At 43.1% G+C, this 13,130-nt stretch overlaps 1 protein-coding gene across 3 annotated transcripts in view; it reads right to left on the reverse strand.

Moving 5' to 3' along the window:
- CC2D2A (coiled-coil and C2 domain containing 2A) overlaps positions 1-13,130 on the reverse strand; it is a 126,041-nt gene that overhangs the window by 16,469 nt on the left and 96,442 nt on the right. For all 3 annotated transcript variants that reach the window (XM_061145484.1, XM_061145480.1, XM_061145485.1), the window contains 4 exons: positions 11,759-11,857; positions 7,090-7,266; positions 2,387-2,590; positions 179-268 (listed from right to left, as the gene is read on the reverse strand). In XM_061145484.1, the coding sequence (XP_061001467.1) occupies positions 179-268; positions 2,387-2,590; positions 7,090-7,266; positions 11,759-11,857 (570 nt within the window). The remainder of the gene's footprint in view (positions 1-178; positions 269-2,386; positions 2,591-7,089; positions 7,267-11,758; positions 11,858-13,130) is intronic.

Genomic DNA, 13,130 nt, shown 5'->3' on the forward strand with positions numbered 1-13,130 from the left:
GATTGAACCAGGAAGAAAAAAAGTACTTCAGAATGAATTTAGTTCATTCTGTTAAACAGATGGCCGTGTAGACTTTTATAATGACTAACGGGTGTTGCAATTTAAAATTAAGCAAGCCATTTACTGATATTCCATGAAGTCAGCTTAAGCCAGCACGTCTATGAGGAAGAATACTTACATCAGAAGTGCTCCACAGGTCACAGACACCAGCAAAGGAGACGGTGTCGGGCAAGAAAGGAATCAGAGACACGTATCGGGCCACCAGTTCCTGTTTAAACAAAATTAGCTGTAACTGATTTTCCAATAAAATAGAAAGCTGGATCCTCTACCTCATTTCTTGCAAGAAAATTTCATGTATCACAGACATTTATATGAACAAAATGAATCCTCACAAGTGCTAACTAAGTGTTGTGTTAATATTATCTCGTTTAATCCTCTCCAAACAACCCAAGGAAGACTATCATTATTATCCATCTTTTACAGACGAAGAAAGCCTTTTACAGAAGGCTCTTGTGAGTCTTTGAAATGTCCTCATCTTCTTTTTCCTTTCCCCTTACTGTTAGAACTCTCCAGGATCGTCTTTTATTTTCCTGAGCACCCATTTCTCTATAAGTTCTGGTTCCCTTTAGATAGCTGTTGTCCAGTTGCTAAGTCGTATCCAACTCTTTGCGTTTAAATAGAGGACAGTGGTATTTAGAAGCCAAGACTGGTGCATTGCTGTGGTCGTCGTTCCTATTTCTGTAATTACTAAGGAGGACGATCGTCTTTTTATATGCTTATTGGCCCTTCATGTTTCCACTTCTGTGACTTTGTATTTAAGTATGTTGTACACTTTAAAGTTGATTTGTAGTTTTTCATGTATATTATCTAGGGTGAAACAGATCACCAGCCCACGCTGGATGCATGAGACAAGTGCTCGGGCCTGGTGGTACACTGGGAAGACCCAGAGGGATCGGGTGGAGAGGGAGGTGGGAGGGGGGATGGGGATGGGGAACACATGTGGATCCATGGCTGATTCATGTCAATGTATGACAAAAACCACTACAATATTGTAAAGTAATTAGCCTCCAACTAATAAAAATAAATGGAAAAAAATAAAGTTGATTTGTAGTTTTTAAAAAATATATTTTAGTTACTATTCCTTTGTCTGTTACATAAGCTGTAAATATCCTCTCCCAATTGTGGCTTGTCTTTTCATTTCCTTTGTGCTGTTGTTTTTTTTTGTTGTTGTTAAAGTCAGGTTCTCAGTTTTAATGTGGTCAAATTTATTCTTTCTCTTTGTAGTCAGTGTTTTTTTCTGGCTTGTTAAAGGCAGTGGGTTGCCATTTCCTTCTCCAGGGGATCTTCCCGACCCGGGGATTGAACCTGGGTCTCCCACATTGCAGGCAGATGCTTTAACCTCTGAGCCACCATGGAAGCTTTCCTCTATCAGGTCTTATGGATAAAAATGCCTTTCATATTTAAGTTCTCAGTCTATCTGAGTGGTGTGTCTATTGAGTGGTGTGAAGCAGGAATGGATTTTTATCTTTTTTTTCCATACGTAAAATCAGTGATCCCAGTACTATTTATGTAATAGTCAGTTTTTCCTTCACTGATTTCCAGTGCCAGCTTTGCCATACATCAGGTTTGAGTGGGTCATATTTGTGTAGCCCTATTCTGGATTTTTAAATTCTCTTCCATTTTTCTCTTCATTTGGGTGTCGGTGCGATTTTACCTTAGTGACTGTGTGACATGGTGGATCTTCCCACTGAGCTCTTCTGACTCTGCAGGATTATTTTGCTATTTTTGGCTCTTTGTGTTGCTGTATAAATGTTAGAATCTGTGTCAAATTCCACTACAAACTCTTTTAAAAATCTCGCTTTACAGTCTTTGTGTTTTAACTGGAAACTTTAATCCCTTCACTTTGATTGTGATTACTGGTAAATATTTAGACTATTTCTCCTACCTTATCCTGTGCTTTTTATTTTTCACACTTTTTCTGTGTTTTTATCCCCTCCTCACTCTCTTTACCCTGTTTTGTTATTTTATATTCTGCTAGTTTGGAAGTTATACCCAATGTTTAAGATTCTTTTAAGTTGTTAGTCTAGAAATTTCAATATAAATATTTAACTTAAACTCTGAAGTTGGGCTTTCCTGGTGGCTCAGACTATAAAGGGTCTGCAATGCGAGAGACCGGGGTTTGATCCCTGGCTTGGGAAGATCCCCTGGAGAAGAGAAGGGCTACCCACTCCAGTATTCTGGCCTGGAGAATTCCATGGACAGGGGAGCCTGGCAGGCTACATATAGTACATGGGGTCACAAAGCATCAGACACAACTGAGCGACTTTCACATACTGAATTTTAAAACCTTTTAAGCGCGGACACTGATTTGCAATGAAACGCTTACCGCTGTTGCCTGGGGGTTGTCGGGGTGAGCATTAAGGAGCTCCTGAGGAGGGTTTAAAGGCTTGAGATAACGAGTGACGAAGACGGTCTTTCCGCTAACATCGACCACTGTGGTAAGGCACTGCCGGTTGGGAAACCTCAAGGCACACTCAGCTCGAAACTTCTCTGTTGCTTGAAGCAGTTTCTCATCTTCCTGAGAATCAAACTTCAAAAGTAAAGACGTGTATGATTATAGGAGGTACGGTGGAACCTGTTGGGATCTCGTGGTCCACGTGGACTCAATGTGTGCTTCAGGGTGTGATTCGGTGACCCCCTTACAACACTGTCATGCCCTGGTGTTCCTAAAGCCTTATTTAATTATATTTATAACTTAAAAATCAGATGGGCTCATTAAATACTTAAAATATATTCAATGGCATTGAAAGGAGATCAAACCAGTCAATCCTAAAAGCAATCAACCCTGGATATTCATCGGAAGGACTGATGCTGAAGCTGAAGCTCCAATACTTTGGCCACCAGATGTGAAGAACTGACTCATTGGAAAAGACCCTGATGCTGAGAAAGATGGAAGGCAGGAGGAGGAGGAGGCAGCAGAGGATGAGATGGTCAGAGAGCATGACCGACTCAATGGACATGCGTTTGAGCAAACCCTGGGAGATAGTGAAGGACAGGGAAGCCTAGCATTCTGCAGTCCAGGGTGTTGCAAAGAGTCAAACACAACTTAGTGACTGAACAACAAGAAAGTAGTCACTAGGCATACAGCCATATGGAAAGTATTAGATTAATAAAGCAACACATAAAAATTAAGCTATGATGTACTAATTCTGATGGTACATCAGAATTGTACTAATTCTGACTCCAAGCAATAGTTTTATACGTATTTTGATGTTGGTATTAGAGGGACTCAGAAACCTTACATTTCAAGTGCAAAGCTAAAGCAGCTCGTGTTAAAAGGACAACAGATTTATAAGTATATAGACATGCATCTGTGCCCAATTGCGTCCAACTCTTTGTGACCCCATGGACAGTAGCCCACCAGGCTCCTCTGTCCATGCGATTTCCCAGGCAAGAATATTGGAATGGGTTGCCATTTCTTTCTCCAGGGGATCTTCCCGACCTGGGATCGAACCCGCATCTCCTGCATTGGCAGGCAGCTTCTTTACTGCTTAGCCGCTGGGAAGCAACAAGTATATATGGATGTGTTAAAAGGTTTTAATCCATAGCCAATGTAATGAATAACAGTAATGAGCCTGAAGTAAAAGGGAGCAGAACTAGAAATGTGAAATATATAATACTTAAACATTTATAAAATGCTTTTAAAAGTGGTTCTCTGATCCAAGATGAGCCAAATCTCAGACTTTTTAAAGTAACTCAAGCAGAAGAAACAGAAGATTTCACTTGTCTCTGGACATATGGTGTCATTTTTCCTTAAAGGCATTGCTAAAAAGTAGCATGAATAAAGCAGATATTTAAGTGTTCTTACAAGATTTTTGTTGTTTAGTAAAAAAATTTATGTATGGTTGATTACTTACTTTGACAAACACAAAATTTTACTAGAAAGTCAACTTCTAAGTAAGGTTTACATTCCAGGCAGTGCTTGAAAGTTGTTGTTGTTGTTTTTTTTTTTTTTTTGAGTAGGGAAATACCTCCAGACATGCCCTTCATACTCTTTATTTATTTTAGCATTTAAAGCTGCCGATATATTTGATTATGCTGTCTCCCTCACAGAATAGGACTCTTGAAGTCAGGGATTTTTGTTTTGATCTAGTTTTTTTTTTTTTTTTTTTTAATCTTCAGTATCGCGGATACTAGCCAGCCCATAGTAAAGTGTTCAATAAGTGTTACCGAATGAATGAATGAGAGCACAAAAAATATCCCATTACTATTTTATGACTTTTAATAGGACCTAGAATATAAAATTGTTCCTTTTTTATTCCATAAGTTATGGATTTTTAAAAAAACTTTTAATTGGAGGATAACTGCTTTACAATATTGTGTTGGCTTCTGCTCTACAGCATGAATCGGCCATAGGTATACATATATCCCCTCCCTCATGAGCTTGGACTGTTCTTGACTTCTCTCATATTGGAGCTGGACTGTGGTTCCCATTTCTAATTTGATGGCTGTACTCTAAGAAATTGGGGGGAGGTAGGATGGAGGCATCTCCAAAAACGTCCTGGGTATTCTCATGGGGCGTCCACTTCCACCTGAATCTTAACATTGTCATTACACCATCGTCATTATGACCATGTATTCAGCACAGTGCCAAGACTCGGCAGCTACCAAACAGGTGTCATGATGAGTTTATAAGTCAATGAAAAAAAGTGAGCTTATAAAACTTCAGTATGAGTGTGTCATAGACACTTAGGGTAGAAGTAATCATAACCTTAAAAAGAGCAAGAATTATGAAACAAGGGTGATGTGAAAAAAAGCACCCTTTTGAATTCATCCCTGCTTCCTTTATACTCATTAATTTATATATTTATCCATTTATCCAATTATTTGAAAATATTTGCTGAAAGTCTAAAAGGGTTTGAGGCCATCTGGGTAAATGTATATAAGGCAGACTCCTCAAGAGACTTCTGATCTAGAGGAGACCATTAATAAGGAATCAGGGGCTTAAAATATTAATACTTGACCAGAGATCCTATAGGGATAGACGCCGTGTGCCAGGGAGGCATTAGAGAGAGGCACCTATAGGCACTGTCCAGAGAGAACAGTGAAAATCTGGAGTCAGCACGGACTGCTGGCCTTCCAAGCTGAAACAAGTATGTACTGGGTTGGCCAAAAGGTTCATTTGGGTTTGCTGTAAGCTGTTACGGAAAAACATGAACGAATATTTTGGCCAACCCAATATAAAACTTCTTCTGCCACCTGGACCTGAATATCTGCTGTGCATTTTGACTCCATAGCCAGTGCTTCTTGGAAGCAGGGCCCATGTCTGAGTCGTTTTGCATTCTTCTCTGCACCAAGCATGCGTAAGGTGAACGTTTAACCGGTATCTCATAATGGTCGTTAATACCTGTTCAGATTACCAGGATTACCATTTAATGGGCTGAAGCAGTAATTTAAGGAGTAGTATGCTAAACTGGTGAGGCCTTCCCTGGTTTCTCAGTGGTAAAGAATCTGCTTGCTAGTGGAGTAGATACAGGTTCGATCCCTGGGTCAGAAAGATGCCCTGGAGAAGAAAAGGGCAACCCACCCCAGTATTCTTGCTGGAGAATTCCATGGACAGAGGAGTCTGGCTGGCTACAGTCCATGGAGTTGTGAAAGAGTCGGACATGACTGAGCAACTAAACAACAAGAAATGCTAAGTTGGTAATCTAAGAAGTGCCAAGCGAAAGCTAAATACTAAAAGGATTGGGGCTATTTATTATAAAACAAATAAAGGTAGAACCAACAAATTCACAATTGATTCAACATGAAATCTGGAAGATTCTTAACTGACTCAATTCCTTAACTTTTGGTTAATGTGAATATTTACAGAAAATTAAATGTTTTCTTTTTTTTTCCCCCCTCTCCTTGACTACCTATACTATGGCAGCTCCACTGGCCAGAAATAACGGTCACAGCCACACTGCTTCTGTAAGAAGCAGCTCATGGGTTCTATGGGCTTGGAAACGGTGGAAGTGGCTCCCCGTATGCAGGTGACATTCTGACACGTGACTTCCAGATTCAGAGCTAAGTAAGAACCTTTCTGACAAGATTAAATGGGCCCGGAGACACAACTAGGCATGAACTGCAGACGTCTGTAGTTCTTGGCCAAGGGATGACACATACATTAGGACCCAGCAGCTTCCATAACGAGGCAGAGGACAGAAGCAGGTGATTAAAGCCCAATAACCATTGACTGATGAACAGCAAAACAAAATACATGGTACCTTTTTAAGCATGTCACCCATCTATCAGAAGCAAGAAAGAAAAAAAAGGAAATAAGAGGAAGACTTCAGTAACAGAAATAATCTACTTTAAAACACTTTGGTTTTTACCAAGACAAAGTAGGGATGTTAAAATAAGAGTTTCAGGAGTTACTATTGATTTTTTTAGACAATTCCATGAGTAAATCCCTTTTAAAAAAATCATGTGGTATGGCTCAGCATGGGATAATGGTGGAGGGAAGACTAATCTGCTAATCCTGGCAGTTACTGTTGAGCAGAAAATCAATTCCAGGTTATGGTCCCTACTATTTAGGGCAAGAACCTCTCTCCTGAAAAACCTGCAGGGGGCTCCCTGAATGGTGGCTTCTGCTGCTGTGTGTTTAGGACGCCAGGGTCCTGTCAGTGCACAGAGAGGCTGAGTTTGCATTTCAGAGGGATTTTTAAGCCTGCATCTTGGAGGTCTAAGAGAAATGCCAGCTACAGCCACAGTGGGGCAGTGAAAAGCCACTGACGGCAGCCGCTGACAGCTTCGCCATCTCATTTCAAGGAAGGAAGGCCACAGGGCTCTTAAAACTCCTGCAGCAGGAGGTCAGTGCCCGGGAAGAATGCCCAGCGCAAAGGCCCCTCTGGTTTTCGGCCTGTCGGCCCCAGTCACGACCTGGTCTCTCACGGTTTGGAAGCTCCCCTCTGAATGTAATAATAGATGTTCAAGTAAGATGCTCAAGATGCTTATCTGTTCAGTCCAATTTTACGAAAGCATAGCCTAGCAGGCCTGTCTCACATTTTGTCCACGTCTCATATAGGATTCCAGAGAGTACACAGTTACCTTTTCTCGAACTGACTCCCCAGGAACCAGCTGAGGCTCCAAGGTGATGAATAGGGTGATATAAGAGCCTTCACTCAGGCTTCGGACAGAGTCAAAACCCCGCTCCATCATCACGCTTCGCTCCTTGCTGTAGCCCAGGAGCACTGGGGGAATACTGATCTTAAACGTTCCATCGATCTGTGAAGAAAATACAACTCAGTAAGCATCCTGGTAAGAGTGAGAGAGAGTAATCATGTATGGGTGTGAAAGCTGGACCATAAAGAAGGCTGAGTGCCGAAGAATTGATGCTTTTGAACTGTGGTGTTGGAGAAGACTCTTGACAGTCCCTTGGACTGCAAGGAGATCCAACCAGTCCATCCTAAAGGAAATCAGTCCTGAATATTCATTGGATGGACTGACGCTGAAGCTGAAACTCCAACACTTTGACCACCTGATGTGACGAGCTGACTCATTTGAAAAGACCCTGATGCTGGGAAAGATTGAAGGCAGGAGGAGAAGGGGACGACAGAGGATGAGATGGTTGGATGGCATCGACTCGATGGACTTGAATTTGAGCAAGCTCTGGAGGTTGGTGATGGACAGAGAGGCCTGGCGTGCTGCAGTCCATAAGGTCACAAAGAGCGGGGTCAGACACGTGCTACAGTCCATAGGGTCAGACACGACTGAGCAACTGAGCTGAACTGAAGCATCCTGGTGATTTTTCCAATAGAAGTTCAAGGCAAGCGTCAGCTCCCCATCATCTGATGAACTCAGTAGAAGCTGCTCAGACTGGTATTCCGGGCCCACCCGTCTCTCCAGGCTTGTCTCCTTACGCCCCTCAGCAAGGCTGTCTCTCCTTGCCTGCTTTGCTTGGCTCGGCAGAGCGTGTACTAGTTGTGCAAGTTGAAACCAGCACTAGGTGGTGGTGGTTCCTCAGTGGCTCGGTCGTTTCCGCCTCTTTGCGACCCCATGGACTGCAGCACGCCAGGCTTCCCTGTCCTTCGCCATCTCCCGGAGTTTGCTCAAACTCATGTCCATGGAGTCAGTGATGCCAGCCAACCATCCCATCCTCTGCCGTCCCCTTCTCCTCCTGCCTTCAGTCTTTCCCACACTAGGTTGCCTGGGTTCAAATACTGGATTAAACCCCAAGTGACTCAACTTGTGCATTTGTGAAAAGGAAACAATAATAGTACCTGCTTTGTAGGGTAATCATGTGTGGACTAGTAGATGTAAAACACTAAAATGACTGTCCCTTGACAAGCGTTAGCTGGCAGCCAGTCCCCTTTGCTAGGATGCCCAGCTCCCGGTCTCCACATTTTAGAATTTGAATCATTTTTCAGGCTCAGGTCAGATATCATCTCCTTTGTTGTTTGTTTTGTCATCTCCACCAGCCTCACATGTAGCTTGCTTCTTTCATTTATCGCATTGACACTTCTGCCAGACTTTGTTGTGTGCATATTGAGCATATACTTATAGATTATTGTTCTCTGCACATAGAACCTGTATTGTGTTACTGTTTGTATCACCCTTCTCCAATATATAGCAGTGTTTTGTGTATATACACAGGAGGTGCTCAATAAATGCAGGTTGAATGAATTATAAGCCACTTACATAAAATGACCTAACTTACATAGAGGTTCAAAAAGGCAGAATTTTTACACCTTTGTAGTCAAAACAATCAAGTTTATGAAAGACTGGTGCCACAGAACTACTCAGGGCTAGAATTTGAAACTCACAGATTTTCAAAGAATCCAATTTTTAATTTCAGTCTTTTGCGACATTTATTTCTTAGAAGAAAGAAAGAACCGAAACTTTCAGTGACTGTGCTCTCTAGAGAGGAATGAAATAAGCTCTTGTTTATTTTCCTCTTGCATTGGTGGGTCTTCTCTGGTGGTTCAGTTGGTAAAGAGTCTGCCTGCAGTGTGGGAGACCCAGGTTCAATCTCTGGGTGGGGAAGATCCCCTGGAGAAGGAAACAGCAACCCACTCCAGTATTCTTGCCTGGAGAATCCCACGGACAGAAGAGCCTGGTGGGCCACAGTCCATGAGGTCACAAGGAGTCGGATACAGCTGAGTGACTAATGTTTACATTGCTGGAGTGTCCATAAAGCCTGCACCAGGCGGATGAGAGGATGCAGGGGGAAGAAGAGTGTAAACACAGCACCGTACAAACTTCAGCTGAAATAACAGATGAGCCAGGAGGCAATGGGCACCGTCTCCAAATGGTTGAGGTGTAAGAACTTAAGACAGAGTTTCTCACCCTGGGTACTGTCGGTGTTGGGACCGGATAGCTCTGTTTTGGAGGCAGGCCTATGCGTTGTAGGGCATTTGCAGCTTTCCTGGCCTCAACACACTAGATACCAGTTGTGTCCGTACTAGTGCATGAGTGCATGCTCAGTAGCTCAGTCATGTCTGACTCTGCGACCCCATGGACTGTCGCCCACCAGGCTTCTTTGTCCGTGGAATTTTCCAGGCAAGAATACTGGAGTGGGTTGCCAGTTCCTACACCAGGGAATCTTCCGGACCCAGGGATGGAACCTGCATTTCCTGCATTGGCAGGTGTATTCTTTACCACTGAGCCACCCAGGAAGCCCAAGTTCCTCCCTGGAACCCATCATTCATCAGTCTTGGTTTGGAGCCACACAAAATGAACAGAATTCTGATTCAGTAATAATAATAGAAATAAGTGGGCCACCAGGGAAGCCCAATCATAATAGAAATAACTGTATTTTTCAGGCACATATCATATAGCATTTCCGACTAGTTTATTTGTCACCTTAATTAAACCTCACAACTCAATAGACAAAACAACTCTGTGGCAAAGAATCTGCCTGCCAATGCAGAAGGTGCGGGTTCGATCCCTGGGTCGGGAAGATCCCCTGGAGAAAGAAATGGCAACTCACTCCAGGATTCTTGCCTGGAGAATCCCACAGACAGAGAACCCTGGCAGCTACAGAACACAGGGTCGCCAAGAGTCAGACTTAGCGACTGGGCAGCAGCACCAACAACAGGGAGGAGCTTGGCTTATGGCGCAGTTTAAAGAAGAAATTGATGACAGAGCTACTGGAAAGGGAGCAAGCTAGGGGACTCAACCAGAGTGTGGCTGTTACCAAAATATAGTGAAGAAGTTACATGCAAAACAGAAAAAGAGACACAGATGTACAGAACAGACTTTTGGACTCTGTGGGAGAAGGCGAGGGTGGGGTGTTCTGAGAGAACAGCATCGAAACAAGTATACTATCAAGGGTGAAACAGATCACCGGCCCAGGCTGGATGCATGAGACAAGTGCTCAGGGCTGGTGCACTGGGAAGACCCAGAGGGATGGGATGGGGAGGGAGGCGGGAGGGGGGATCGGGATGGGGAACACATGTAAATCCATGGCTGATTCATGTCAATGTATGGCAAAAACCACTACAATATTGTAAAGTAATTAGCCTCCAACTAATAAAAATAAATGAAAAAAAATAAAGCGCACACACACACAAAAAGAAGTTTATTCCTTTATCGAGAAGGGATTTGGAGTAACTACTTCTGAGTACCCTTCCTAGGGTGATGCCAAGTAACATGGGCAGTAGGATTTGCAAAATGATGTGCTCTTTAAATTCTATTTTTCATTTCAAATTTAGTCCAAGAGGAACGTGTAGAGTTTCTGGCAAGCATATAGCTGCAGCATTACCTGTAGACGGTCCCTTTGGTTTAGGGAAGATTGCAATGCCAAATGATTCCTGATATTCCAACCAATTCAAGTCTCTCAGACTGGAGTTTTGCTCTGGGTCTTGCCTGAGGCTGTGACCGAGGCAGCATTTGTTCCATGTGGTCATCACGTATGGAATTAAACTCTCTCCTCTGTAGCTGTGTGAGATTAGCACGACTTGGCTTCAAAGCTTCCTGTTGCTATGGATTCAATACTGGGATGTTAAAGCCATTTCAAAACCTGTAACTGTCCCAGGTTAGAGCTACTCTGCCGTTCAAGAACTGTTAGCCTGATGCATCCTCTTACACAAAGTGGTTAAACTCTGAAGAACGGCACTTAGTGGAGCGAGTCAACTGTTGTTCATTTCTGAAATAGCGAGGACTCTGGAAGCATGAATGCACATGATTAAAGGGGCCATCAGCTGGCCTGATTGTTTTCTTCAAGTTATTCTGAGGCATCTATCCACTCCTGTCATTTTTGACAAGTTTCTACTTTGTCCTACCTTCTTCACATCTGTTTAAGTGTTAAAAAAACTATCACATTACAAAAGTAGTACCTGAACTACTAAATGGCAGGAAGATTGTTTTAGTAAGTCATGCAAATATGACAGAAGATAACTGGCTTTATATAGTGACTTTTATCTTTCCAATAATGACCTTGCACATCAGTTCTCTCAGGGTTAAGGGTGCTTCAGCTCATTTGCTAAGTTGTATCCAATTGACTCTTGCGGCCCCAAGGACTGTAGCCCACCAGGCTCCTCTGTCCATGGGATTTCCCAGGCAAGGGTACTGGAGTGGGTTGCCATTTCCTTCTCCAGGGGATCTTCCCGACTCAGGGATTGAGCCCCCATCTCCTGCATTGGCAGGTGGATTCTTTACTACTAAGCCACCAAGGAAGCCCCAGTGTTAAGGGTATACCTCTACAAAGTAAGCTGTAACAGGAAAACTGGATCGATCAGTTTCCCATTGCCATGGAAGTCTGACTTCAGACGCTTACCTTTGCTTGGAAATATATTGTGCTGAATGGAATTTTCACACACCCCAGCCAGTGTCTTTCAATACGAGTGTGGACTCCACTTCCTCTTTCACGGTCGTCCTAAAGGAGGGGTGGGAAGTCATAATTGTTTAACAACTGCAGACAGTCATTTAATAAGTAACTCGGCAGCAGAAAAGCAGCAGGACTTTAGCTGAAAGCACGGTAGGCTTAGGTTAAACAGATCTAAGTCACATTCTGGTTGAGACACTTAATAGTTATGTGAAAACTAGAAACGTCATTTAAACTCTCTGGACCTCAGTTTCCTCATCAATAAATTGGGAGTTTAACAGTCTACTTTGGGGATTTCCCTGGTGGTCCAGTGGCTGAGAATCTGCACTTCCAATACAGGGGGCCCAGGTTCAATCCCTGGTCAGGGGACCAACTCCCACATGGCACAACTAAGACCCAGTGCAGCCAAATGAATAAATAAATATTTTTAAAAAAAGAAAAAAACAATACAACAACAAAAACAATAATCTGTTTCATAGGGTTATTTTAGAATAAAGACAATGTGCTTATAAAGAACTAAGGCGATGTGCTAATAATTAGTACAATTCCTGGATCATAGCAGACACTCAAATTGGAAATAAAATGGCTGGTTCTCAGGCTTCCCTGGGGGTGCAGTGGTTAAGAATCCGCCTGCCAATGCAGGAGCCACGGGTTTGATCTCTGATCCTGGAAGATCCCACATGCCGTGGAGCAACTAAGTCCATGCGCCCTAGAGCCAGTGAACTGCAACAAGAGAAGCCACGGCAGTAAGACCTCGCAGAGTAGCTAGAGAAAGCCCTCAGAGAAATAAAGGCCCAGCAAAGCCAAAGATAAATAAATACAACTTTTTTTTTTTAAAAAAAAAGCTGTTCCTCTTCCTCGCTCCTCCCGTTCCTCATTCATACATGTCAGGTTTCAAACATCCTGAATTTGGGGACCAATGGTACTCAGGGCGGGCTGCCCCCAGGTCTGCCAAAGTGGCATATTGATTATTTTGAATTCAAGTTACTTGAAAAACAGCTGGTACAAGAACACCCGGACCCGTCTTTGTCTGCAGTCTCCAGAAAGCAGGAAATAACAGCCCCCCCCCTACCCTGGGGAAAGGTACCCTCCCTGCATCTTGTGTAGAGAGACACCTTTTCACCAGAGACAGGAACTCCAGGGCCGAGGAGGCTGCAGAAACACGCCTCGTTAGCCTTTACTAATTTACCACACTGAATCCAAACATCCTTGTCCTGTCAACTCTTCACATATGTATCATTTCTTTGTCCAAAAGGTATAAAAGCTGTCTGCCTTGGTCACTTCCTAGATCCTGTATCTATGAGACTTCTGTACGTGCAATTAA

The sequence above is a fragment of the Dama dama genome, chromosome 6 (assembly GCF_033118175.1).
Source record: "Dama dama isolate Ldn47 chromosome 6, ASM3311817v1, whole genome shotgun sequence".
NCBI classification, from domain to species: Eukaryota; Metazoa; Chordata; class Mammalia; order Artiodactyla; family Cervidae; genus Dama; species Dama dama.